The 25803-nt window shown below is 44.8% G+C and overlaps 1 protein-coding gene across 1 annotated transcript; it reads right to left on the bottom strand.

Annotated features, from left to right (window-relative positions):
* Positions 1-25127, bottom strand: nsun2 (NOP2/Sun RNA methyltransferase 2). Its single transcript, XM_084312800.1, has 19 exons — positions 24905-25127; positions 23645-23802; positions 21115-21219; positions 20594-20699; positions 19808-19879; positions 19625-19709; positions 18331-18523; positions 16698-16772; positions 13653-13783; positions 11528-11601; positions 10981-11111; positions 10490-10586; positions 9818-10029; positions 9511-9603; positions 6916-7051; positions 3212-3292; positions 2363-2501; positions 1412-1451; positions 1-788 (listed from the first exon to the last, which is right to left on the bottom strand). Exons 1-19 carry the CDS (start codon positions 24989-24991, stop codon positions 449-451), a joined length of 2355 nt encoding a protein of 784 aa, XP_084168926.1. The 5' UTR covers positions 24992-25127; the 3' UTR covers positions 1-448.
* Positions 25128-25803: the final 676 nt, after the last annotated feature.

The raw sequence follows: 25803 nt of genomic DNA, 5'->3' as shown, positions 1-25803 counted from the left end.
GACATCTTTTGACATTTTTAATCAACTCAAATTTCGCTCTTAATTACAGTGATAGAAAAATGAGATGGCAGCAGATATAAAACTCTCCCAACCGTGCACAATACGAGAAAACTGTTTGGCCACTTTTTGACAGTGGAATAAGTCGGGTTAAAATAGTAACAAAACAGTGTTATAAAATAAAACAAAGCCACTTAACTAAAGTGTCGACTCGTGGGCCGCCCCGTCGAAATCATTAACGGCACAGGACTTAAACTAAAGCGTCGACTCTGGGCTGAGAGCCCGTCAAAATCATTAACGGCATTGGGAGAGTCCATGTAGCGTCTCTGGGGAGGGGTGTTTCCGTCCACTATGGCAGTGGGCACCGCCCTGCTCTCTCTCCCTCCCTCTCCCCCCGACACACCTGGTCACACCTAGGCCCGGTCCACACGGCTCATGCCTCCCCGTGTTCTCAGGTGCTCGTCTCTTGGTTCCCACCGTTGGCCTTTGCGGAACAGTCTTGCTTCCCGTTCTCCGCGTCTTCTCCCCGTTCCGTCGCTCCCTCCGCCTGTCCATCCTTCTCCTCCTCCTCGCACTCTCCCTCCTTCTCGCACTCTCCCTCCTTCTCGCCCTCTCCCTCCTTCTCGCCTCCCCTCTGTCGGCCCTGGCCCGTGCCCTGTTTCTCCCTGAAGACCTCCACCCCCAGCATGCGCAGGTAGTGGAAGCGCTCGTTGCGTGGCACGAAGGCGCGGATGGACGTCTTCCCCCTCCAGCCGCACAGCTCGATGGGGCACTGAGGCTCATCGGGCGCACTGGCAGGCGAGACGGAGAGAAAGTTTGTTTGTATTCGTCACGTATAAAGTACCGTACATGTACATTACAGTGAAATGCTCGGTTCTGTATGAGCCCCATGAGAATGTGCTTCATACTGTAAAAAAATAATGAAGTCCAAACAAACACTATACAAAACACTATACAAACTCAAGCACAAAATGCAAACAATAAGGCACAAAATGCTAACCTTTTAAATGCAAAAATGAGGTATGGATGTAGTGCAAATATTTTTGTAATAAATAGATAACATGTGGTGTAGTGTTAGGTCACAGTGTTTTAAAGTGTCTTGAGTGAGTTGAGGGGAGGGGTGGTGAGTAGGGACTAGGGCTGTCACTTTAACAAAATTCGAATTTGTGTAAAAAAAAATAAGTTTTTGCTATTTTTTTTTACCATGGTATGTTTGGTATCATTCTTTTCAGCAGTCTCGCCTATATGACCTTTATAATAATATAAAAAATTTAAAAAATAATTATTTAAAGAATTTATTCAAATTCGTTTTTATGTAAATTCGAAGTTCAAAAATTATGCGACAGCCCTAATGGTGAGCGAGCCGCGTCACAAGGTCATCACAGCCGCGTTGCCACAGAGCGCCGTGACTCACCTTGGGTTGGGCTTGTATCTCAACACGATGCTCCCCATGCCTGTGTGGAGATGCAACGATCATGTTACAATTAAAACATTTAAAGACAAGTGCTCACATCTAGGGACGCACAGATACTGGTACCAGGCTCAAATAGAATGTCGGTATCAGAGAATTTCCCCAGTGCCAAAATCAGATACCAGGGGACTGAAGGAGTCGGATCGGTGCATCTCTACTCGTAGCCGAGTCACAGCGAGAGTGAGCGCAGGATGTTCTCAAATTCTTTGCATCACTTAAACTAAAGGAACACGCCAACTTTTTGGGAAATTAGCTTATTTGCCATCTACCCTGGAGTTAGACAAGCAGATACATACCCTTTTCTTCTCTGTGCAGTGTGATTGAATCACCTCAAAAGCCCAGTTTTTCAAAAAACAGGGCTTTTGAGGTGATGCAATCACTTCACCCAGGCAGCAGTGGTTCTGCAAAAAAATCCGAGTATACATCAGTTTGGAAAACGAAAATGTCAATACATTATATATATATTTTTTCTCCATGTAGTAAATACATAAACATGTTTACAGGATGTTTTTGGACTGTTGTATTTTGTGACTGTTGGGAACTAGGCTACACTGGCACACTTGACGCTAAGATAGGCTAACAGTGCGGCTGTTCCCTAAGCCTAACGCATGCACAGATAAGAAAAGGGTATGTATCTGCTTGTCTAACTCCAGGGTAGATGGCGAATAAGCTAATTTCCCAAAAAGTTGGCGTGTTCCTTTAAGTAGCAGAAATAAAGAGTATTTATTATCGTTATGGATAAACCAACGGCGCAAAAGCACCCCGCTGAATGAGTTAGCACTAAAATAACCAAGCATATTCTGATCCGATACGACACTGATCAAGGCCGATCCCCAATTCCCTTTGGCCCGACATAAAGAGAGCGCTTGAGGGAATAATCGATAGGAGTCGTACAAATCTTCTTGGCCTGAGCGTGAGCGTCTTCCTGCAGCTTGCTGAGGAAAGGGTTCTCCTGAGTCAGTAGGACTTTGATGTCCTCCACGCTCACCGCGATCGTCCTGGAGCGGATATATGGATTTAGAGTATAGATACCCTGGAGAGACGAGAGAGAGAGAGAGAGAGAGAGAGAGAGAAGGAATGAAGAGGAGAGAGGAGACGGCGAGGAGAGATCAGTAACCTAGGAGGAATAAAACTAGACAGGTCTGGTCCTAGTTGGCCAAATAAACCACATTGACTATGTATGTACTAAGTATGTATTGAGTATATGGCTTTTTTGATGAGTCTAGGTTAGACGTTGTCCTTTGTTGCGCTTTTGTGTACGACATAGGTTAAAAGGGGGACTTCATCTAAAAAATAACTATGGTGATTTATTTTGCACATAATCTCACACATATTCCAAAACAGGTTTGCACACATTCATTTAGTTTTGAGTTATTTAGAGTTAATACGTTTTAATATGTCATCGGAGGACACAGATTCCCTACGCTGTGTTAATTAGAGCTCAATGAAATAATAGAGTTGAAATATTTGCAATCCCTACTGCTATATTTTCCATCTAAGTTAATTACCATAAACAAGGATTCACTTATTTTATCACTGGAGTAATAAATCAGCATTGTTTTTTGGTGAAGAGACTCTTTAAGGTGGACATATCAATATATAGGCAGGGGGGCGCAGGGGATCAGTGACCCCCACTTCTTTCAAATGGTCATTAAATGCACACCGTTACGCTGTAAATCAGTCAGACACTACAAAACACACTACAACAGTGTATATTGGGGGATGTGCGTGTGTGTGTGTTACCTCCTGAGCCAGTCTGAAGGCACATCCAAACTGTTCACCATCACTGTTACGAGACAACACCTTCACGCCGGTGTTGATGACCTGAGATTAGACACAATATAACACAGGTTGGCGTGTGGCTTCATAGAATAAACATAAATATGTACAAGAAACTTTCATATTACAAACAAACATCGGTATGAGAAAAAACAACACAAAAGGCTGTAAATTGTTAAAACTGCAAACGTGAAATTTGATGCGTTGATAACTCCAGTGTACGGTCATAAATGAGATAGTCTGTGAAAACCCTGCTGCCATCAACACCATTCTGCCACATCGTGTTGAAAATTCTATCTAGGTCTGAAACCAAAAGTGCTACTTGAACCTCGTAATCCTTTCGCCCAGAAGGAAAGGGTCGAGTAACACTGTGCTGAATGTCAGCGTAGTTTGTGTGTTTGGGAAAACATGCATCGTCGTGCTCACCACGGAGCATGGACATTCAGTCGGCTGTGAGTGAGAGTGTGTGAGAGAGAGAGACCGTCTGTTGTTCTGCTGGAGACTGATCTAACCATGAAAGCAATGTCACAGACAGTTAAGAGGGACACACACACACACACACACACACACAGAAAGAGATGGCTGCTTCCATCAGTCAGCTTGGATACACTACGGTAAACAAACCACCTGAGCTGGTGCTAAAAGAGGGTACCAGTGGGATTTGGGGAGAGGAGGGGGGTCCCATCTGTCGGTCTCACCCTGATGGGCTGGTACACATTATCATGCCTTGTGGGGACTTACCTTCATGCACCAACCTTAAAAGGAACACTCCGACGTTATGGGGAATGCACTTACCATCTTCTCCAAGAAGACAAGAAGATAAGATACCGATTTCCTCTCTGTGCGTTCAGTAGAAAGCTATCCGGCAGCAAGCTAGCCTAACTTAGCACAAATGAATGGAAGCGGATACGGACCAGCTAGCCTCTGCCGGATAGCTTTCTACTGAACGCACAGAGAGGAAATTGGTATCTTACCTTCTTGTCAGACTCTCGAGAAGTGCATTTCCCAAAATGTTGACATGTTCCTTTAACCCCAAACCTCATCCCTAACCTTATCAATAACCTACACTCCCTAACCTTATCCATAACTAGGGCTGTACCGAATGTCATTTTTTAACATTCAAAGCTTCTATTGAAGTATTCGAACAAAGCTTCGAATGTCTATTAAAAAAAAAAAAAACATAAAAAAAAAAAAAAATCATAAATCTCTCTTTTATTAAACTAAATCCTCAATTTGAATAAAGTGATTAATCTGATTAAATGAGTATTTTTCTTTTATTAAATAAACTTTCTTTATCAGTTTCGTCAACATAAATAATCCAATAAGGGCACGGTTGGTATGAAAGTGATGGTAATGTCTTATAGTATAATATTAGTGTAGCCTAATCTTTAACTGCAACTGTGAAGAAACCCCCCATTGGTTTAAACAGATTGAATAGACTGAAAGAAAAAAAAATTATTAAAGATTCTAAATTCGAATGTTGATTTAGAATTCGAATGTCAACATTATGATCAAAGCTTCGAAGCATTCGGTACAGCCATATCCATAACCTAGCCTCCCTAACCTTATCCATAACCTCATCCATAACCTACACTCCCTAACCTTATCAATAACCTACAATCCCTAACCTTATCAATAACATACACTCCCTAACCTTATAAATAACCTACACTGCCTGACCTTATCAATAACCTACACTCCCTGACCTTATCAATAACCTACACTCCCTAACCTTATCAATAACCTACACTCCCTAACCTTAACCATAGCTGATCCATGTCTAGCCCCAACACTGATCTAACCTCAAACCAGCAGTAGGCAACTTATTTTAATAAAAATTTTGTTTGAATTCTGACACGCAAAAATCTAGTATGCCTCCACCAACCAGTGGCCAGTGCTCCGTTTTGGCAGTGATGTACTGGGGTGGTGGCATCAAGGCTTGGCGGTTACAGCAGTGTCGACAAGCCGCTAAAGAAGGCCAGCTCGGTGAGCAGGTGGGAACTGGACAGTGTAGAGGCAGTGGTGGAGAGGAGGACCAGTATGTAGAACCACTTCCTACTGCAGTGAACCGCTGCCGTTCTGAAGCTCATTCAACACCCGCCTTCAAATCACCTCTCCTCCGTTTCAACCCCGGCTCTTCATCCGTTCATCACAAGATGGGTTTTCTCAGCTACAGTGGGACGCAAACGTCCCTAGTCAAGTGTATTTGGAAAAGTATTCATTATGTTGTTGTCTAGCTTGTTATTCATCATCAAAGGCGGTGGTGTAGTGGTCAGCAACAGTCAGCAAGAAGGTCCTTGGTTCGATTCCCGCTTGGGGACCAGGTTGCCAGGTACCCAGGTGGGGCATCAACAGGGCTTTATGTGTAGAGTTTGCATGTTCTCCCCTCCAGAAAAAGAGACAAACCCAATGGGAAAACATCCAACACCCTCGCCAGCCCTTGGGGAGGGACAGGGACGACGACGACGGCTGGGTCAAGCGCAGAGAGGAATTTCATCGGCAAACCAAAGCATGTGTTGCGTTCCTGTGTGTTGCCCATCTTACACGTGTGTGTGTTTGCTGCATGACAAATAAAGACTTCTCTCTCCCTCGTCTTTCCCCTTGTACTGCTGTATGTCTATTCGTTTGTATGTTCATTGAGTGTTAGGAAGTGGATCTCATACATGCTATGCCCCCCCCCCCCCCCCCTTTTCCCCACTCTCCTCTGGCCTAGCTGCTGCTCCTCTCATCTAACCCCCTCCTCTCTCCCCTTCTCTTCTCCTTTCCCGCTTCTCCTCTCTCTTACACTGTAAGCTACTAACTAGATTGATCCATGCTGTAATAAACGATCGTACTGAACATATAGAATTGACTCCTTTATATTTCTGATATTAATTTTTTTTTTATCAATTCATAATCCTTGCCTCTCAGGACCACAAAGTGAATTCCATATTGATTTACATCATTACATTGAGAGAAAGAAGAAATTCCTTGCGTGTGTTCAGATGCTTGGGCAATAAATGTGAAATATGGTCACATTCTGTTCCCAAGTTATGGCTCTGAATAATGTCCAGAAAAGTGTTTTTATCAGAGCGTTATGATGTCACAGTGAAGTTGACCTTTGACTGCTTGGATATAAAATGTCATCGCTTCATCTTTTTATCCTATTGGACATTTGTGTGAAACGTTGTCATAATTAGCGTATGGATTCTTGAGTTATGGCCAGAAAAGTTTTTTTTGTGAGGTTACGGTGACCTTGACCTCTGACCACCAACATCTGATCGGTTCATCCTCGAGTCCAAGTGAACGTTTGTGCCAAATCTGAAGAAATTCCCTCAAGGCGCTCCTGAGATACCGTGTTTACGAGAGAACGGAATGGCCGTGAGGTCACAGTAACCTTGACCTTTGACCACCTTAATCTAAATCAGTTAATCCTTGAGTCAATGTTGATGTTTGTGCCACTTTTCTTTTCTTATTTTTTATAAATCCCTCAAGGTGTTCCTGAGATAACGTGTTCACAAGAGAATGGGACGGATGTGAGGTCACGGTGAGCTTGACCTTTGACAACCTTTTGCAAGGTACCCTAAAATAGCCCGTTGAGTAACCACACGAGGACAACAAAAACTTGTGTTTTACTTCCTTGTGGGGACATTCGGTTCCCACAAGGATAGGAAAACACACACACGCACCTTCATGCGCTCGCTGTTGTTGAGCATCACGTTGCGCAGCTCTTTAGAGACCATGTACAGGTGTCTCTTCTTGCCCTCGTGGGTCCTCGTCAGGACACACGACTTGGGGAAGCCTGGAGCCAGGTCATAGAAGCTTCTGGAAAACACAAACAAACTGGAAATGAGCCATTTTCTCTCAACACCAAACACCACAGCGTGAGGACCACAGTGGAAACACTGGCTCTCCGACTGCGTTTCAGTCCCTGAATGTTACGTACCATGGTTCATCCTGTAATTCTATTCAACCCCCCTCCTGCATGGCGCTGGCGGTACAAGTGTGCACTCTGTAGTGTTTTTAAACTACCTAATTAAACGTTAACGTGTACTCCGGGAGGGTCCCCACTCTTTTTGAGAAAGAAAATTCTAGGACATTTCCAGGGGTTTTTCGTGACAATCCAGGACACGTGTACCACTTCCGCAACGTATTTGATTTCCGGGGGTTGGCCTGATTGGCCGCGACGGCCACGTGACGCGCGTGGCACGCCCCCACGGCAGCCGCAGCGGCAAGCGCGCTGCCGTTGGCGAAAGCAGGATGAGAGAGCGTAGATTCCTGTGTATCATTTAATCATTTAACATTTGAAAGGCATACATTGTTGTCATACAGAAGTACAGAATACTTTTATCCAAAATGCTTCTTACTGTTACACTGTTAGAGACTGTGCTAGACAAATGAATGACTAATTCGGTCTGAAATAGCGTAACTAATAACGTTAGTAAGCACTGCTTATATGCTTATTATGTCTGCGGGGTACAGTAAACGTTTCTCCCGGTACATTCTGAAGAGCACACCGCTGTATGTTGGAGAACCAGCGGTCTTCCGCTCCTCCTCACTCGAGTGAGAGCAAAGCCGTGCGAGGGGGGCGGCACCTCGGCACAGCTCAGCCCTGTGTGAGACGCGAGCAGGAAGGAGGAGATGGGAGTCCTTCCAATCGGAATATGTTGTTTCTTTACACATATGTTGGATTATGAATATGTCTTTATAGCTACAAATTAATGACTAATTCTGTCAGAAAGCAGTAACACAACAGTTGCAATGTTGTGTTACTGCTTCTCGGCATAAGCCCCAATAAGACCGTCACCAGAGCTCAGCGATGCCGCTCGCGTGAGCATATTCTCCCCGCTGGTGATCGCAGCACGGAGGGTCGCGGACCAGCCTGGCAGCATAGCTATTTTTTTTTATCCACTTTTTCTCCCATTTTCTATATTTTCTCCCATCCCAATTTCGTATCATCCAATTCAACCCTCCCCTGTCACGAACGCTGTTTCTTGCCTCCCACAAGCCGGCTGCAATGTGGACTAAGTCATACATAGCACAAGTCCCCTCCGGTACTTGAGGTAACAGCAGTCGCATCTTTTCACCTGCGCAGCTCGATCTCTCAGTGGCGAGGAGTAACGCGTGGGAGGCTCACGCTGACCCCGACACTTCCTGATTCTACTGCGCAGGCGCACCAACCGACCTGTAGGAGTCGCTGTCCACAACGCCCGATCCCCACCCATCAGTTTCCCACCCCCTAATACGGCCAATGTGTATTAGTATGAACGACCAGCTAAACTGAAAGCAATGTGGAGCGCTGGGCTCGAACAGGCGAGCCCAGCGTCTCTCCGCATTCGTGGTGAGCGCCTTGCCCACTACGCCACGTAGCCGCCCCCTGGCAGCATAGCTATAAAGACATATTCATAATCCAACATATGTGTAAAGAAACAGCATATTCCAGCCTGGCAGCATAGCTATAAAGACATATTCATAATCCAACATATGTGTAAAGAAACAACATATTCCGATTGGAAGGACTCCCATCTCCTCCTTCCTGCTCGCGTCTCACACAGGGCTGAGCTGTGCCGAGGTGCCGCCCCCCTCGCACGGCTTTGCTCTCACTCGAGTGAGGAGGAGCGGAAGACCGCTGGTTCTCCAACATACAGCGGTGTGCTCTTCAGAATGTACCGGGAGAAACGTTTACTGTACCCCGCAGACATAATAAGCATATAAGCAGTGCTTACTAACGTTATTAGTTACGCTATTTCAGACCGAATTAGTCATTCATTTGTCTAGCAAAGTCGTTAAATGATAAATGATACACAGCGAAATCTACGCTCTCTCATCCTGCTTTCGCCAACGGCAGCGCGCTTGCCGCTGCGGCTGCCGCGGGGGGCGTGCCACGCGCGTCACGTGGCCGTCGCGGCCAATCAGGCCAACCCCGGAAATCAAATACGTTGCGGAAGTGGTACACGCATCCAGGACAGCACTTGCTCACAACTGGTCATATCGTTTACAGATAGACCTAGTATTGACACATTTAATCCCAGTGCCTTACGTTCATTACAGGTGACTGCTACACCAGTCACAAAATGTACGTTTTGTAGTCATTACAGTTAGGATTTTTCCAGGATATCCAGGTTCTCTCGCCAGCATATTTGGTCGTTTTAGCAAATTTTTACATGACTGGAAATCTAGTCTCTGAATTGCAAGGTTTTCCAGGACGAGTGGGAACGCTGGTACTGTACGGAAGGAAAGACGGGTGGGTCCACAGTGAGGAACACGAAGGGGGTAACACGTACTGTATGGCAGGGAAGACTGGGTCATCCTCAGTGAGGAACACGAAGGGGTCTTCCTTGAAACCAAACATCTTCTTCCTCTTATTGGGTGGAGGCCTGGAACACAGAGAGAGAGAGAGGAGGATCAGCAACACATACACACGCCAAGACATAATTTCACACACGACTACATTTAAGATGGTGGTTGTGACAGGCGTGTATTTAGATCTTTAAAACACTGCACTCCTCTGCTGCTATGTGTCAGTCATAATGACACACACACGCACTCTTCAATTTACCCCAGAAAAACACTGACACTCCACTCACTCACCCACACACTCCGCCTTGCTTAGTGGCGGTCTCCTGTGGCCGGCTCCCCATGGCCGCCTCCTGCTCCTCCTCCTCCTCCTTTTCACCCTCCTCTGGAGTGGTCGCAGGGAGGGGGGCGTCTGTGGGAGTCGTGCCTGCTGGAGAGTCAACCGTCTGGGCCGCTGGAGAGTCAACCGTCTGGGCTGCCGAGCTAGAGGAGAGGTCCTTCCTCAACTGGAGGGAAGAGTGGTGGGAGGGGAGGGGTGGAGAGGGGAAGAGGAGAAGGGTGGAGAGAGGGAGGGGAAAGGTAGAGAGGGGAAGGTTGAAGAAAGTGAGGGATGAGAGGAGATAAGAGTATAAGATTGAGAGGGGCCCAGCTGTGGTCAGTAACGATGAACAGGTGATGGACCGAGAAGATGCTGCTTGATTTGCCTCTTCAGCCAGGAATCTAATCAACAGATACCACAAGTGTGTGGACATGTGACGTGTGTCTGTGTGTGTCAGCTTGTATGCATATGTCTGTGTGTATGTAAGCTTGTATGCATATGTCCGCTTGTATGCATGTGTGTGTGTGTGTGCATGTCCGCTTGTATGCATGCGTGTGTGTATATGTCCGCTTGTATGCATACGTGTGTGTCTGTGTGTATATGTCCGCTTGTATGCATATGCGTGTGTGTGTGTCCGTGTGTGTTACCTTGGGGCATCTTTTGTTCCAAGGCATAGAGGCTTTCTTCACCAGTACAGCTACAAAGAAACCTCCTGTGTTCTGGTGATGGGGCAGAATCCTCATACTAACCACACACACACACACACACACACACACACACACACACACTTATAAATCAAATATGGGTTTGGTTTTCTGGTGCCCCTATGGTGAAAAGCATTTGGTCATGATTGGCTTCAAAACCCAGACAACAGCTCCCTCTGCTGGCCGACTGTGGGCCAACACTGGAACGCTGTGTTCCATGACGTCACGGTTGCATACAAGGGCTCTCATACTAGCGCAGGTGTTTAGAATTGTGAGCCCAGGGGGTATTTACATTCAAACAGATTACTTTGTGTGTGGGCACAGGTGCACAGAGGAAATCACACAAAGAGAAATGGTAATCAACGGATTGCTGGGCATCGGTCCAAATGCAGGAGATTACATGTGCGTGGCTGCGTGCGTGCGTGTGCACGTACCATCTCTCCAGATGCATGGCAGCCAGTTTCTCTGGGTCCTTTGGCGGGAACATGGTGGGGCGGATCTGTGTGTGGCGACTGGACGGCACGTCGGACCAGTCCGGGTACCACTGGCCCTCCTTGGTCATCAGCTATGACACAGAGATGGAGTCTGGTTGGCTCCAAAACGTTGAAACAGTAGGGCTGTGTGTGTGTATAACAGCTGTTAAGGAACATGCCAAGATTAAGGGAAATGAGCTTACCGTCTTCTACAGAGTCAAACAAGAAGATAGATACCAATCCCCTCTCTGTGGGAAGTTCCTCTCAGTAGAAAGTTATCCGGCTGCAAGCTAGCTTATGCAAGCGGACACGGACCACCTACGGACACCTCTCCCTGAGCTTTAAGCTAGTGGTCCGTATCCGCTTCCATTCATTTATGTTAAGCTAGCTAGCAGCTGGATAACTCGCACAGAGAGGATATTGGTATCCATGTTCTTGTCCGACTCTGGAGAAGATGGTAAGTGCATTTCCCATAATGTCGGCATGTTCAAAGGCAGGGTTCCGGTACCTTCCAGGAGGAGACTCCAGGCATCCACTTGAGCCCTGGGAGGTCAGCACCGGCGTCGGCCAGTTCCAACGCTCCTGGCAACAGACAGGGAAGGTCATGTTACAAACTTGACGGGGAAAAAAGAGGAAGTGGATGTTTAGTAGGGCTGCAACGATTAGTCGACGACGTTGATCATAAAAACTCGGCGACGCCGAATTTTTGCGTCGATGTGTGTTTTTTTTTTATTTATATATAATTTTTTTTGCACTACCTATCTTTGTGAAAGTGGCTTCTCAGCTCTGGTCGAGCTGAAGACAAAGTAGAGGAACAGATTGGACATTGAGCATGACCTCAGAGTGGCTTTGTCTACCATCACCCCAGACTTTGAGACTCTTGTCAGGCGCAAACAACATCCCCAGTTATCCCATTAGTTCCCTGGGATGTTAAGCTAAGAAGTCTGCTAAGAAGGATATATTATTTATTATTATTATTTCATTGTGTTTTTAGCCCTAGTTGCGCTTTTGTTGCAACTCCAGTTATCCCATTAGTTCCCCCAAACTTACTGTCGGTCTGTTATGTTAAGCTAAGAAGTCTGCTAAGAGCCCGGAAAAGGAGCCGCGCCCACAGGAAGCAGAGATGGAGGGTGTGACAGAAATAATCGTTAGATTAGTCGACTACCAAAATAATCGTTAGTTGCAGCCCTAATGTTTAGATTTACTGCCTCAAAAACAGAAATGTCCATTCAGAATACATGCAAGGAAGTGTTATCACTTTTGTCAACAGGAGGGTCGGAGAGGGTCAGAGACAGGTACTTATCCTAGTGAAAGGTTGATCACCGAACAGGCCTGATCACCCATAAGCGGTTTTGGCTACGTTCATAGACTAAGGGCCCGCGTCCACCTGCCGCATATTTCTGGGCGCAAGCGTCTTTTGTCAATTGATCCCAATGGGGAGGGAGCGTATGCGGCCGCATGCTGCCGCCTATAAGAAATGCACTGCAGTCGGCTTCTTTTTTTCAGTGCTTTTTCAGCTTTTTTGTGCGGCAGCACCCAGCGGTTAAAGTTGAACACTTCTGAACTTTTCAGAGCGATGCGCTGAGCGTCTTTTCAGACAACCAATCACAGCCGTGGCGCTCGTGACACATTCGTAACCTGACACCGGCGTTGCCTGCCTGCCCACAAGAGACGGGCCAGGAGCAGTATGAGGGCAAGCGTCTGCTGGTTGGTGGTCATTGCGATTCGCGACAAAGCACAAATACACTAATAACTACACGAATACACTAATAAAAAGCAAAGGGCGAACTGTGGTGTCAGGCAATAACTATATATATAATTAATATACAATAAAGTGTATTAAAATATGCTATATGTGCAAAACCGCGGCAGTAAAATACGATAAAAAGATGGCTGTCGCTAGATTTCTTCTCTGTCATCTTGCTACAAAAGGTGGGGTCTCGCCGCAAGCGCGTCATCCCAGCACTACCAGCGCACTGCCAGCGTTTTTCAGCTGGAAATGTGCGCTAGATGGACGCATGCCCTAATGGTTTTGATATTTTGACGAGTTTCTGCTTGGTTCCTGCTGTCACAAGTAGTCAGGACAACAATGTTGTATGTATCCTTAGGTTGGACCTCTAGGACGTTTCAATCTTCTTTTTTTTTTTATGTACAAAAAGGGCACGGAGGTGTAGTGGTTAACACTGTCGCCTCACAGCTAGAAGGTCCTGGGTTCGATTCCCACTTGGGGACCAGGTTGCCAGTTACCCATGTGGGGTATCTCCCGGGCCTTTCTGTGTGTGGAGTTTGCATGTTCTCCCCGTGCTCGCAAAGGTTTCCCCTCCCGATAAGATAAACCCAATGGAAAAACATGCACAACAGATCGCCAACACTGTCGCGTCCCTGACGAAGACGGACAGGAGCACTTGAATTGGTCCCCGGGGGCGTGGCGCACGCTGCAGCCCGCGTCTGCCCTTGGGGGGGGGGTGGGGGAGGACGACGGGATGGGAAGGTGCAGAAAACATTTCGTCAGCGACTCAGTGCATGTGTGTGCGTGTGGGTCGCCCATCGCATGCGTGTGTTAATCTGATGACAAATAAAGACGACTTCTTCCATTTCACCTGAGGATTAAAATAAAGTATTAAAACCTGTACCTTCGCTCTTCTCCAGCAGTGCCGCGATGACGGCCTCGTCCTCTATAGGGTTGAGTGAACAGGTTGAGTACACCATCCTCCCGCCCACCGCCAGCTGCTCCACCCCGCGCACCGCGATACGCAGCTGTAGCCTGAGGAAGGACAAAACGCACGCTCGTCACACATGTGCGAGCGCTCCCCCCGGTCGCCTTCTTCATTTGTATGCGGCGAGGGAGAGCATCTGCACCCCTGCCGTGCGGACAATTTAGTCCATCACAAGGAGGGTGTGAAGGACCACCTCCTCCGGAACACCCATGTATGCGTGTGTGTGTGCGCACACTAGGGCTGTCCCCGAAGCGTTTTGGGGCTTTAAACTTCATCAGGGTTTTTCGAACGGACGTTTGAACCTTCGTTTTTAATAATAAAAAAGAACATTCAAAAAATACATTTAAAAACGTTTTTTTTATATAAATATCCTCAAACTAAATCCTCAATAAAGTCATTAATCTGATTAAATTAGTCTTTTTTATTTTTTATTAAATCAACTTTCTTTAATGAATATAACTCATCAGTTTTAATACTATAATATTAGTGTAGCCCAGGGGTCAGCAACCTTTTTGACATGGAGTGCCTGTTTGAAATATAGTTGTAACTAGTGTGCCTCAACAATATTCCATGCGTCGTACATTTTTCCCCCCTCATAATCAGGTCTTTTTAATGATAATTTTTACATTATTATTGTTATTATTAACAATATTATTATGATGGTTGTATCAACCCTAAATCGGAGTTGGGGGGGGGGGGAATGCAATGCAGACAAACAGCTGCATACAGTGCGACCATTTCACTCACATTTGCCCATTCATTTTTGGACGCATCACACACCATCGGTGTGTGTACTGTACGTGTGCTGTCATAGCTCCACCTACAGGCCTAATGGAGAACACCAGGATGTGAAAGGAGGGTGAATGTGAGGTATATCGTGTAAATAAGTTTGAACTTAAAAATATTGAGTTCAGTTACTGTGCATTAAGGTTCAGTTTTCAATCCATAATAAGTTAACAGAAAAATAAGTACACAACCACATTATTTCAACCTAATAAAACTATGTTTATTGTCATTGTTTTAAGAACACAAGTTGACTTGGTAATACTCACATTTTGAGTAAAAAAAATGGCTTTTAACATGTGCAATGTTCAATGAAAGACAAATAAATAATAAAATCTGTTGATTAATCCCACTGGTCACAATGGTGACCGTAATAATGTTTTTGTTATAAGGCTCTGCAAATGTTACTAGGGATGGGTACCTTTCACATTTGAACCGATACCGGTACCTGTGAATCGATACCGGTACCCAACGGTACCTTTTTTCGGTACTTTAGTCTCAAGAAATTTAATTTACCTACCTCAGTCATGAAAAAAAATCCAAACTTCAAATAACTACAATTTCGACAGTTTTCGGCTTGTCATTGCTCCGACTGCTTTGTTGTTGAATCAAGTCAAATCCTAGGTAAGCATATATTGTGCATGTGAACGTTGACGTGAAAAAAAAAAGTAAAAAAAAAAAAAAAAAAAAAGTAAAGTATAAAAAAAAAAAAAAAAAATTGGTTTCTCACTTGATTCGATACTCTGTAGTACCGACGTGTTTCGGTTCGGTACCTCAAAAGTACCGAATTCGGTACCCATCCCTAAATGTTGAATGATGTAGCAATGTATTTCCAGCTAAATTGAAATAAACAAATAAAGGGTCTCAATTAAATATGTGGTAGTAAAAAGAACCTGTGGGAGGATTTCAACAAGAAATATTTCACTATATTTCAAAGCAAAAAAAAAGAAAAAAAAAGATTATAATATTTTTTTTTAATGCTGCCCCCTGTGCCTATGAAAATGCCCCTGCGTGCCTATGCAGGCACGCGTGCCTAGGGTTGCCTACCCCTGGTGTAGCCTAATCTTTATCTGCAACTGTGAAGAAAAACCCCATTGGTTTAAACAGAATGAATAGACATTAAAAATAATATATATATATTTTTTTATTAACACTTTGATCGCCGGGGTTAAATTAATAATTTACCATCCCTCGCCAGCCCTATTTAACATGGAGAAGTTCCCCTTCTTTGCAGGGCTATAACTTTTTTAATTTTATTGCTAAATTTACATTACTATGGCCCATTCAACGTCCTATATCTATTGTTCAGGGTGTAGCAACGTTATACTTTTTCATTCACATATTCATACTAAAATACGGTCTAAAGTATAAGTATGTTTTTATCGTTTTCTGCAGCCTTCTCCAGAACTTGATTTATAGCCATAAATGCATTATATTGATGATCAAATACAGTTTGGTAGGAATCTGTGCGAGATAAAAAATGTCAACTGTACGTGCTTCTAGGAGTTACTACGTATGATCTGATGTTGACCGGATGGGGGGGGGGTCGTTTATAATTCCGTGGGCAACGTTATATCATTCATCTAGTGTGGGTGATATGATCATTAGAGCAGTTAGTATCGAAGACGTTAACAAATAACGCTGAAACTCACCGTAGCTTCCTCGTAGCGTTGGGACATGAGCGTGGAACAGAAATTTTTCTATTATGGGATGTCGAAATATCCGATCCATTTCCAGGTTGTATAATAGTATATACGTCCAAATCATGTTGTTTATCGAGTTATTGGTAACGGATCAGCGAGTGATCGGACCGAATTGAAATGAGCACCAGCTTCCACTTCCTGTTTCTGCCCTGGGCGATCCGCCGATCGGCCACCAGATGGCGCTCTTGAACCGTTGTAGAGTTGAGAGGGGCTCAACAGTACATCTCATGTCTCCGGGGGAGAAATATGATTTCGATCACAGATTTTTGAAATATTGATATCAAAGACGCTGTCCAGCGTCTTCGGCAGAATGAGCATGGCGGGGAAAGACGCTGCACAGCGTCTTCGGCGATTAAAGTGTTACGAATTCGAATGTTGATTTAGAATTCGAATGCCAACGTAACGAACGAAGGTCCGAACATTCGAGCTCAGCCCTAGTGCGCACTTGTATACGTTCCACTCTGGCTCCGCTCACCCGTGCAGGTGCAGGCTGTTGCTCGTGGTCCACTTCTTCCACACATCGATGTTCTTCCTCAAGGTGCCGTCTCCGCTGCAGAGGGACACAGAGCAGAGAGACAGTCAAACACCTGGACGGAGAGTGGGGGACAGGGGGCGTTGTTCTGCTGGGAACCTGCCAACCAGCAAATCATTCTGTGTGTCTGGGGTTCATTTTAGCTCAAAAGGACTGGATGTTAGTGGGAATGATGTAGCCCCATCTGGGTTCTGCCAACAGCAGGCTAAAATAGGGTGTCGGGAGGATTTCCTTCTATGCTAAAATCTGATACAAAAGAACAGAGTGTAACATGCTGGGAATCAAAGCAACGATACACACACACGCAAGCACTTTTTTTTGACACACCGAAGTATGAAACATTTATTATATCTGAAATGATAACTCGAGGCTATACTGTTCAGTAAAAGTGCTGGATTGGTTCTTTATTCTTCAGTCAAAGTGTTGGATTGGTTCTATACTGTTCAGTAAGTGTTTGATTGGTTCGGTACTGTTCAGTAAGTGTTGGATCGGTTCTGTAATGCAGTAAGTGTTGGATTGGTTCGGTAGTGGTCAGTAAGTGTTGGATTGGTTCTGTAATGCAGTAAGTGTTGGATTGGTTCGGTACTGGTCAGTAAGTGTTGGATTGGTTCAGTACTGGTCAGTAAGTGGTGGATTGGTTCGGTACTGGTCAGTACGCTTTGGATTGGTTCGGTACTAGCCCGTACCAAAGGTTTAGTACTCCAAAACGGCAGTGAAAAGGTGCCATCAGCACATCCCTAGTATTCTGTTCACAACCTGTCCTTCTCTTGGACAAGGATGTTAAGCTATTGTTAGGCGGCTCATGCGTTCCGTCAGCGTCCCCCCATCCTGAGACCCATCTGGCCTCCTGCTGGTACCACCAGCGGGTCCTGGCCCGTACTTTGAAAACCACTGGCCTCGAGCGATGAGCCACCAGAGATCCTGGCAGTTCTCACAGTGTGAGAGACGTGTGCAAAGCACAAACGGTCTCAAAATGCTGCGTTTGAGCCAACCGCTCACATCCGTCCTCCCTGGCTCTTTCTTTTCATCAATCCCTTCCCTCTCTCTCTCCACCCCTGTTGTCTTTGGCAAGGGGGTTCCAGGCTTCGGTGTTGCAGCGAGCCAAACTCAGTCAGCACCGGCGAAGCAAGCAATACCGGTGCGGCTGCGGAATCACTCCCTGCGATTCGGTTAAGGGGACCTGGAGGATGCGGGAGTGGCCGTGGCTCTGTGTGCACGGCATGCCCGTCTCTTTTCTTATCGCACCGCTCTGTTTCCACATTAATCATGTATTGGCCTGCAGAGAGTCCCGGCTATTCACACGAGAGACGCGGTAAAACCATATCTCTCATCGCCATCTGTCTATCGTCCCATGGTTTCCCACCACGCATGCACACACACACACGGCACTAGCTGCTCATCAACCCGCTCTCCCTGAACGGATGAAATACATTTACTCTCTCTTTCATCACCCTTTTCTCCCTTGCCATTTCACCCACCCCACCCGGCCCAGCCTTGCTGGAGTACAGAGCAGTCTCTCAGCGATTCCTCCATCAAAAACAAAAATGACAAGAAAAACTAAAACTTTCTCCGTCACCTGCAGGGCACATCGCAGAGGATGCGGTCGTAGAAGAGGACGTCCCTCTTGCCGTCCACCTCGATCTGCAGCCGGGGGATGCAGGAGGCGTCGTGGTTGACCACCATGATGCAGGGACTGTTGAGCCGCTTGGCCTGGTGCACCAGCAGGTAGCAGCGCTTGTTGTCCACGTCGTTGGCGATGACGAAGCCCTCTGGAGAACAGAGGAGCGACGCGGGAGAGAGGGAGAGGGTCGGTGTTCAAAAGGAAGACACACCAGTGGGCAGTGGCGTTGCATCGATTTCCAGAGTGGCTTCTCCGTTTTACCCAATCCCCTGCGAGCTTCTATGGTTCTATTGTGGAATTAATTATCATGTTGATGCTTCAGTTAATTTAAAAAAAATTTAAGATATCCAAAACCTACTACCAGAGATGTGAAATGTAGTTTAGTAAACTATGGAGTGTCGATTTGTTTTTGTTTTCACAAAAAAACTTTAGTGTTGCAGATTCAACATTTCTGTTTGGAGCTAAACATCTGCCCCTTGACAAAAACATAACCAACATGCTTTAGTTACGCTACGTCACGTTTTATGGTACCACCAACTGTCAATAACAAACCGTTTCAAGCTGTGGTTCTCCACCAGAGCAGGGGTGAGAATCTTGCTAGTAGTTGCCATTATACTAGACAAACTATCTAATCTAAATTAACCTATCTCAGGCCCGCCCCTTTTTCTTGATCCTCCAATCACAACCATTGCTTTTTTCTCTCCGAAATGACTGAGTTAAGAACTCTGTAAAATAAAAACTTGAAGAATTTATATTCTAGGGAGGTGAAAGAACAGGTGGGTCTGTGTAATTAATGTAGCCTGGATCCAGCCCCCCAAATTGGGCACTTCTGGCAGTTTCCAAATTCAATTGTGATTCTTCAATTCGCCTGAATTGAATCACATTTATTATAAGAACTTTGAAAAAAAGGGTAGAAGTGAGAGATTCAGCAGGCTGGATCCAGGCTATGATTAATGGGACAAACACACCAAAACACTGGAATTTTCTCATACCAGAGGACAGTTAAAAATGTGGGCTTGTGAAGCTCATTGAGACACGCTATGTGAGCTTGGGCTATAAAAATACACCAAGTCTTGACAAATTTGCCTTCAATTTTGTACTGGACCCAATATCAGTACTGGCTCACCATAACCAACTATTATTAATGTTGATCATCATAGATCTGTGATTAATTGATATGCTAGTAGATACAGAACCATTTAAATGTTGTTTTAATATATAAGTGTGTGAGTGGCTGTGTATGAGTTACCAGGGAATGACACGTCCATATCAGAGTGGAGCATCTCAATCAGCTGGGCGGTCTTAGATCCTGGAGCGGCACACATGTCCAGAATCTACACAGAACAACAAGTATGTCAACACTACATTACACATACTACTACTAACGGGAAGCACGCCTTTAGCCTCAACTGACGAAAAGCATTTAATTTACCTTGTGATGAGGCTCAATCTTTAGCAGCAGAGGAGGGATCATGCTGACGGCTTCCTGTCTGCTGATGTTACCCTGTGACGGAACAAACACACCTCAAATTCAACATGTTATCTACTGATGTTACCCTGTCACAGAACAATCACACCTCAAATTCAACATGTACTGATGTTACCCTGTGACGGAACAAACACACCTCAAATTCAACTTGTACTGATGTTACCCTGTGACGGAACAAACACACCTCAAATTCAACATGTACTGATGTTATCTACTGATGTTACCCTGTCACAGAACAAACACACCTCAAATTCAACATGTACTGATGTTATCTACTGATGTTAACCTGTCACAGAACAAACACACCTCAAATTCAACATGTACTGATGTTATCTACTGATGTTAACCTGTCACAGAACAAACACACCTCAAATTCAACATGTACTGATGTTACCCTGTCGCAGAACAAACACACCTCGCTCAAATTCAACATGTACTGATGTTATCTACTGATGTTACTCTGTCAGAGAACAAACACCTCAAATTCAACATCTATTTATTTTAAACACAACCGGCATTGGCTATGAGAGTACAACCAGGTTAAGGACTCAAGGCCTCTGACCTGTTAGCTCTCTGGTCCATTAGCTGTCTGGTCCGTTAGCTTTCTGACGCGTTAGCTCTCTGGTCCATTAGCCCTCTGACCCGTTAGCTCTCTGGTCAGTTAGCCCTCTGACCCGTTAGCCCTCCGACCCGTTAGCCCTCCGACCCGTTAGCTCTCTGGTGACTCACCGACTCGGTCTCGCTGACCAGGAACTGGTGGAACTTCTCCAGCAACGGCGACTTCCTCAGGATCTTCCTGCTCATGTTGGTGTGCCAGGCCAGCTCATCAGGATACCTGGACACACAGACAGACACGATGAGCACCAAGCATACTGGGAGACTGCTCTGAGTCGGTGCATGGTCCATGCAGATACAGATTATACTTAGGTGAGAGGAAATATAGAACATGTCAATGCTGGACCATCCATAGGAATTCATGGCAATTAAAATATTTGTTTAATCAATTGGAAATAATGCCTGAAATAAATAAGCAATAATAAGTAATAAGAAATAAATCCTTCTCTTTACAGTCTTTCACCTTTGGCTGCTACAACATCTTTCTAACTGTGTAACTCCTACTCTCTTATTATTCCATGCCACAGGGTGTTTTTATAATAGGATACAGGTTCGCCAACTCTCCCAAATGCATGACTCTGGATCGATGTGCTCGTGTTAACAGATTCACGTGGTTAAACCACCTGAAATATTACCAGCTCAGAGCTTGCGGAGCCTCAAACTTCTGACCGTCAATCTCCACTTCCTGAATCTCCTTGAAGTATTTGTCCTTCAGCCAGTGCAGGATCTCTTTGGCGTGGCTGGGACACAGTGACGGGAAGAAAAGCAACAGTCATTCCAATGAATACAGAACATCTATGCAAATATGTATCAAAACATTGGGCCTCATGCTAACGGTTTTAGCAGTTTTCCACCAATTTGATCTTATTTTGGATTTGTTGGTAGGTGCCTGCAGACCCGTGGTATCGAGATACGCACAACAGTCCCACTGTTCAAACATGATTTCATGAAGGGTGAGAGAGAGTCAAAAGCTAATTTAGAAAGAGAAGTTTTAATATTGGTGAACTTAAAAAAAATACATTATATTATTAATACCGAATTTAGATCAGGTAGGTACAAATGAAAAAAGGCATAATATAGGACTATAGCGATTGATGACGTGATGGTGACTGTGGCTTAGATTCATAGCAAAAGAAAGAGGGGACATGTGTTGGGAATGAGCCTAATTGGCAGGGTACCTTATTAGGCAGCCTATACCTTTGGGAATACAGTACAAAAAGAAGCGGGTGGAGCCGCTGGCTTTGATCACTGTCCAAAGATCATACTGCGTCTTTTCTATTACAGCCTACTGCCAGACGTTTAATCAATGTCATAGATGGGAGACTTCATCCTCCTGTTATGATCGACTGGCACTCACATACCCACTCTTGTAGTGCAGTATAACCCTTTTATTCATTATTTCAATTAGGGCTGCAACGATGAGTCAACGTCGTTTTTCAGCATTTAGCAACAGGCATAGATAAAATGTATGTAATGATAAACAATGTGATAGTAACTGGTGGGTGTGGTATTATTTCAAGATAATAAAGTGGCTATAATGAGTCAATAGAAAACAAGCAGTAATGGCATCATTTGGCATGTAGGTCACTCGCCCTAATCATGTAGAGTAGGCATCCACACTACACAGCATTTACAGACATAAAGGCACTTCATGATATGATATTTTCATTTATAATGCCCCCCCCCCAGCCAATTTTTACATCGGTCCGGTTCATGACTCATCTCCTACTCTGGGTATTCAGTAGGTGGTGTCAAGAGGCAACTACCTGTGTGACCTAAGGATAGTAGTATAGCACTTGAAAAACATGTTAATCAATTGTTTTTTCTGGTAAATTAATAGTTTAGATGAATCGATAAAATAATCGAAGGATTCATCAACAACAAAATAATCGTTAGTTGTAGCCATAATTTCAATTTATCTTTGTTCTCATCTTGTATTTAGTTTTGGTTTTATCTTGTTACTACTTGGTTTATGTTAACTGTGTTTACTCGTGTCATCATTGTAAATGAGGGCAAACTCAACGGTCCACAAATCTTTAACTAATAAAGGTTTGATGGTGATTAGGAATGCACCGATGCAGATATCGGTCCAATACCAGGCTAAAGTAGAATATCGTTATTGGAGCATTTCCCCAATACTAAAATCAGATACCAAGAAGCACGTCTAACACGACAGAAATCAAAGCAAAAGTGACTTGATTTGCTGCATTCTTGACACGTTAACTGTCTCCAATGGAGAAGGAATTTATATATCTCAACAATCTGCTTTGCGTGGCTGCGTTGACTGACTGTACGCACTAAGCATTGGGTATATTGCTGTGCATCGTTATGTCTGCAGAGCGAGACATAATAAAATTGGTACATCCATGTGTGTATGTATGTCTCAGTGCAATATCTTGTTATTGCTGCTGCTATGCGCTTTAAGATGTGTTCTAAAAATAGATTTCCCTAAACAAGTACTCCAACACTACTAAGTAAGGACACCTATAAACATTAGGGAGGTAAGCTAAAAATGTACCTCCTTCACCTTAGCCTTTTAATACACTCTGCTGCTTGCACTCATTGCATCAAGACTGATTGTTGTACTGCATACAAGAGTTATTTATTGCACCGCACTAATTTATGTAAATTATACCCATTTTATTGCACTACTTTTATTCTGTCCATTTTATAATAATTGTATGTCTGCACTGTATGCATTGCTTTTATTTTATCAGAGTTATGCCAATTTTATGCTAATTGTATGCCTATGTCTAGATCACTGCTGTGAAGCACTTTGGGCTGCAATTTCTGCATGAAAGGTGCTATACAAATGGTAAATAGCTTAATTTATATAGTGCTTTTATCCAAAGCGCTTTACAATTTGTTCCTCATATTTGACCCATTCACTCACACCGACGGCAGAGGCAACCATACAAGGTGCCAACCTGCTCATCAGGAGCAATTAGGGGTTAAGTGTCTTGCTCAAGGACACTTCGACACGCTGCCCGGGAGGAGCGGGAATCAAACAGGGAGCCTCCGGATTACCAGACAACTGCTCTACCTACCTCGGTATCAAATAAAAGTTTATTATTATTTTTATTACTACTCATACTCAAGTAATTCTGAGTACTGGATCTGGGACAACATGACTCCCTGCTTCTGGATCCACCCCTTCTTCCTCACCTCTTGTACCCAGTGATGCGGATGGTTGCTGGCAGCGGTTCCCTCATGGCATTCATGAACTGTTCAAACTCCCCCTCTGGGATCAGGCCGAGCCCCTGGTAGTACTCCTCAAACAGCTTGTTCTCCTTGATGATGTCCGCGTAGCCTGCTCCCCAGCCCTGGAACACAAGGACCCACTTCATTATCGTTTTGGCCGACAGGAAATCGTATCAGCCTGTAGACCACTCCTGTATATGGTTAGTCTCTCTAACCATATGCATATTAGTATTCTCATGGCACACTTACAATACAGCCATACAATATAGCACGAAGCTGCATCTCTGTCGTTCGGCGATGACCATCGCCTGCTATTTTTATTACAATCACCCATTGTTTGCGTCCAAGATGTCTGCAATCGAATAACTTCAATGCAGTCTGGGGAGAAACTCCAGAGGCAGAGTGCAACATACAATTGAGAAATGTTGTAAATTTGTTCTCCAGATGTGTGATATTATGAGTATCTATTTCACCTTTATATGGGGTTGCCTATTAAAAAGGGAATGGATTTGTTAAGCGGACACAGTCATCATTACGACTACCTTTACTTGGGAAGATGACCCCGACCGAATGACATTTGGCTGCAGCTCCAAGCAGCTGAACTGAAAGCTTAGTTCTTAACCGTCCACATAAGTTAACCGTCCTGTGCCCCAGGACAGTCTGAATTTGTGAACACGTGCCGCTCTCTCTCCTAAAGCTGGACATCAAAAGAGAGAACCCTCCTCCCAGTGATGTCAAATCTGGGGCTATTCCACATAGACCACAAATGGGGTTGTTGTGCCTTTTTATGAGTGTGTGAGCTCTCTTTGGAATTCCAGAATGAATACCAAATTTTGGTGTAAGAGCTCACACAAAATTGTATGGCCTCATAAGTGTCAGGACAGGAGACCTTTCATGGTATATGGAGCATGTGTTAGACATCACATCAGTGACCTGGGCAATTGGGAGGGTTCACTCTCTCTGGTGGTATCTAGCTTTAGGAGAGTGGTACGTGTTCATAAATACCGGTACTGACTGAACAGTCAGAAATAACTTATGTGAACGGTTAAGAGCTAGTTTTCAGTTCAGCTGATTGAAGCATTGACTGATTGAAGTCATTGTTGACAGGTCATCGTGCCTGTATGTGCAGGGGGATGCAAGGTAAGATACACTAAGTTATACTGATGACGGTGTAACGTTAGCATTAGCAACAAGGGGAGATGCAGCAATAACAGCGAAACTCACAGCATTGTCCCTGTCGTCTCGGTTGTCTCTCCCGGTGGGTTGCTGTTGGTTTCTCTGCTGTCTGTTTTGTCTGCTTCTTTTCCCCATGATGTTGGGAAAGCAAGCAACTCTGCTGGAAACCCGGCTAAACGTTATGTGGAGGAGACTTTTTTCCTACTACGTGGTTTGAATACGAATGTAATCTGCGGGCTGCGTTGCGTTCTTCAAAACGTGCTGCGTCTGCTGCGCAGTTTGACCGCGCACCCATGTGAGTCAGGACCACTTCCGGGGTGGTCGAAAAACATGCCTGAGTGAGACGTTGACATCGAGAAGGGGGTCTTTTATAGTTCAATGGGGGTAGGTTTCCTTTTCGCAATAATACTATTACAGTGCAAATGCGATTTTAATTTAGTTTATGTACAGTTCGAGTGGATTATATACGTTAAATTCTCGAAGTCAACTTCCTGTCTGTTTAACTTTCTGTCTAAGTGGCGTTATTTTCTTTCGTAGCCGCAGTTTACGGATACGCTCTCTGATTGGCCACTGACGTTTCTGGTCATGTGACATGTGCGCCCAATCGCGTGACGAGCTGTGTCTTTGCCCATTTCCGCCTCGAACAGCATGCAAACTACCTGACGCCTAGTTTATCACTGGTTAAGCTTAGGCGACTCTTTCGAAGTTGGTTAAGGTTAGAGTTTGGAATCAGGGCTGGCGTTCTATCGCCATGCTCTAAGACAAACTCTAACTCTAACCTGATAGTGCCTAAGCTGGGGGACCCTGATGGAAACAAGACTAACGTCTTTCTCAGGTCTGCATCCCCTTAACAATTGTATGTATTGAGCCGTACTGTATTGTACCCATTCTGCAATCTGTTAAATAAAGCTTAACCGGTGAAAGAAACAGGCGTCACACGATTGTGC

Source organism: Notolepis coatsorum, assembly GCF_963971535.1.
Source record: "Notolepis coatsorum genome assembly, chromosome: 4".
Taxonomy (NCBI): domain Eukaryota; kingdom Metazoa; phylum Chordata; class Actinopteri; order Aulopiformes; family Paralepididae; genus Notolepis; species Notolepis coatsorum.
Note: the sequence above shows the minus strand (reverse complement) of the source record. Positions and strands in the feature narration are given on the sequence as shown.

Coding starts and splice junctions, on each gene's coding strand:
- nsun2 (XM_084312800.1), bottom strand. CDS start 24,991: ATGGGGAAAAGAAGCAGACAAAACAGACAGCAGAGAAACCAACAGCAA. Junction 19,880..20,593: donor TGGTCAGCGAGACCGAGTCG/GTGAGTCACCAG, acceptor GTTCCGTCACAG/GGTAACATCAGCAGACAGGA. Junction 2,502..3,211: donor CCTTCAGACTGGCTCAGGAG/GTAACACACACA, acceptor TCGTCTCTCCAG/GGTATCTATACTCTAAATCC.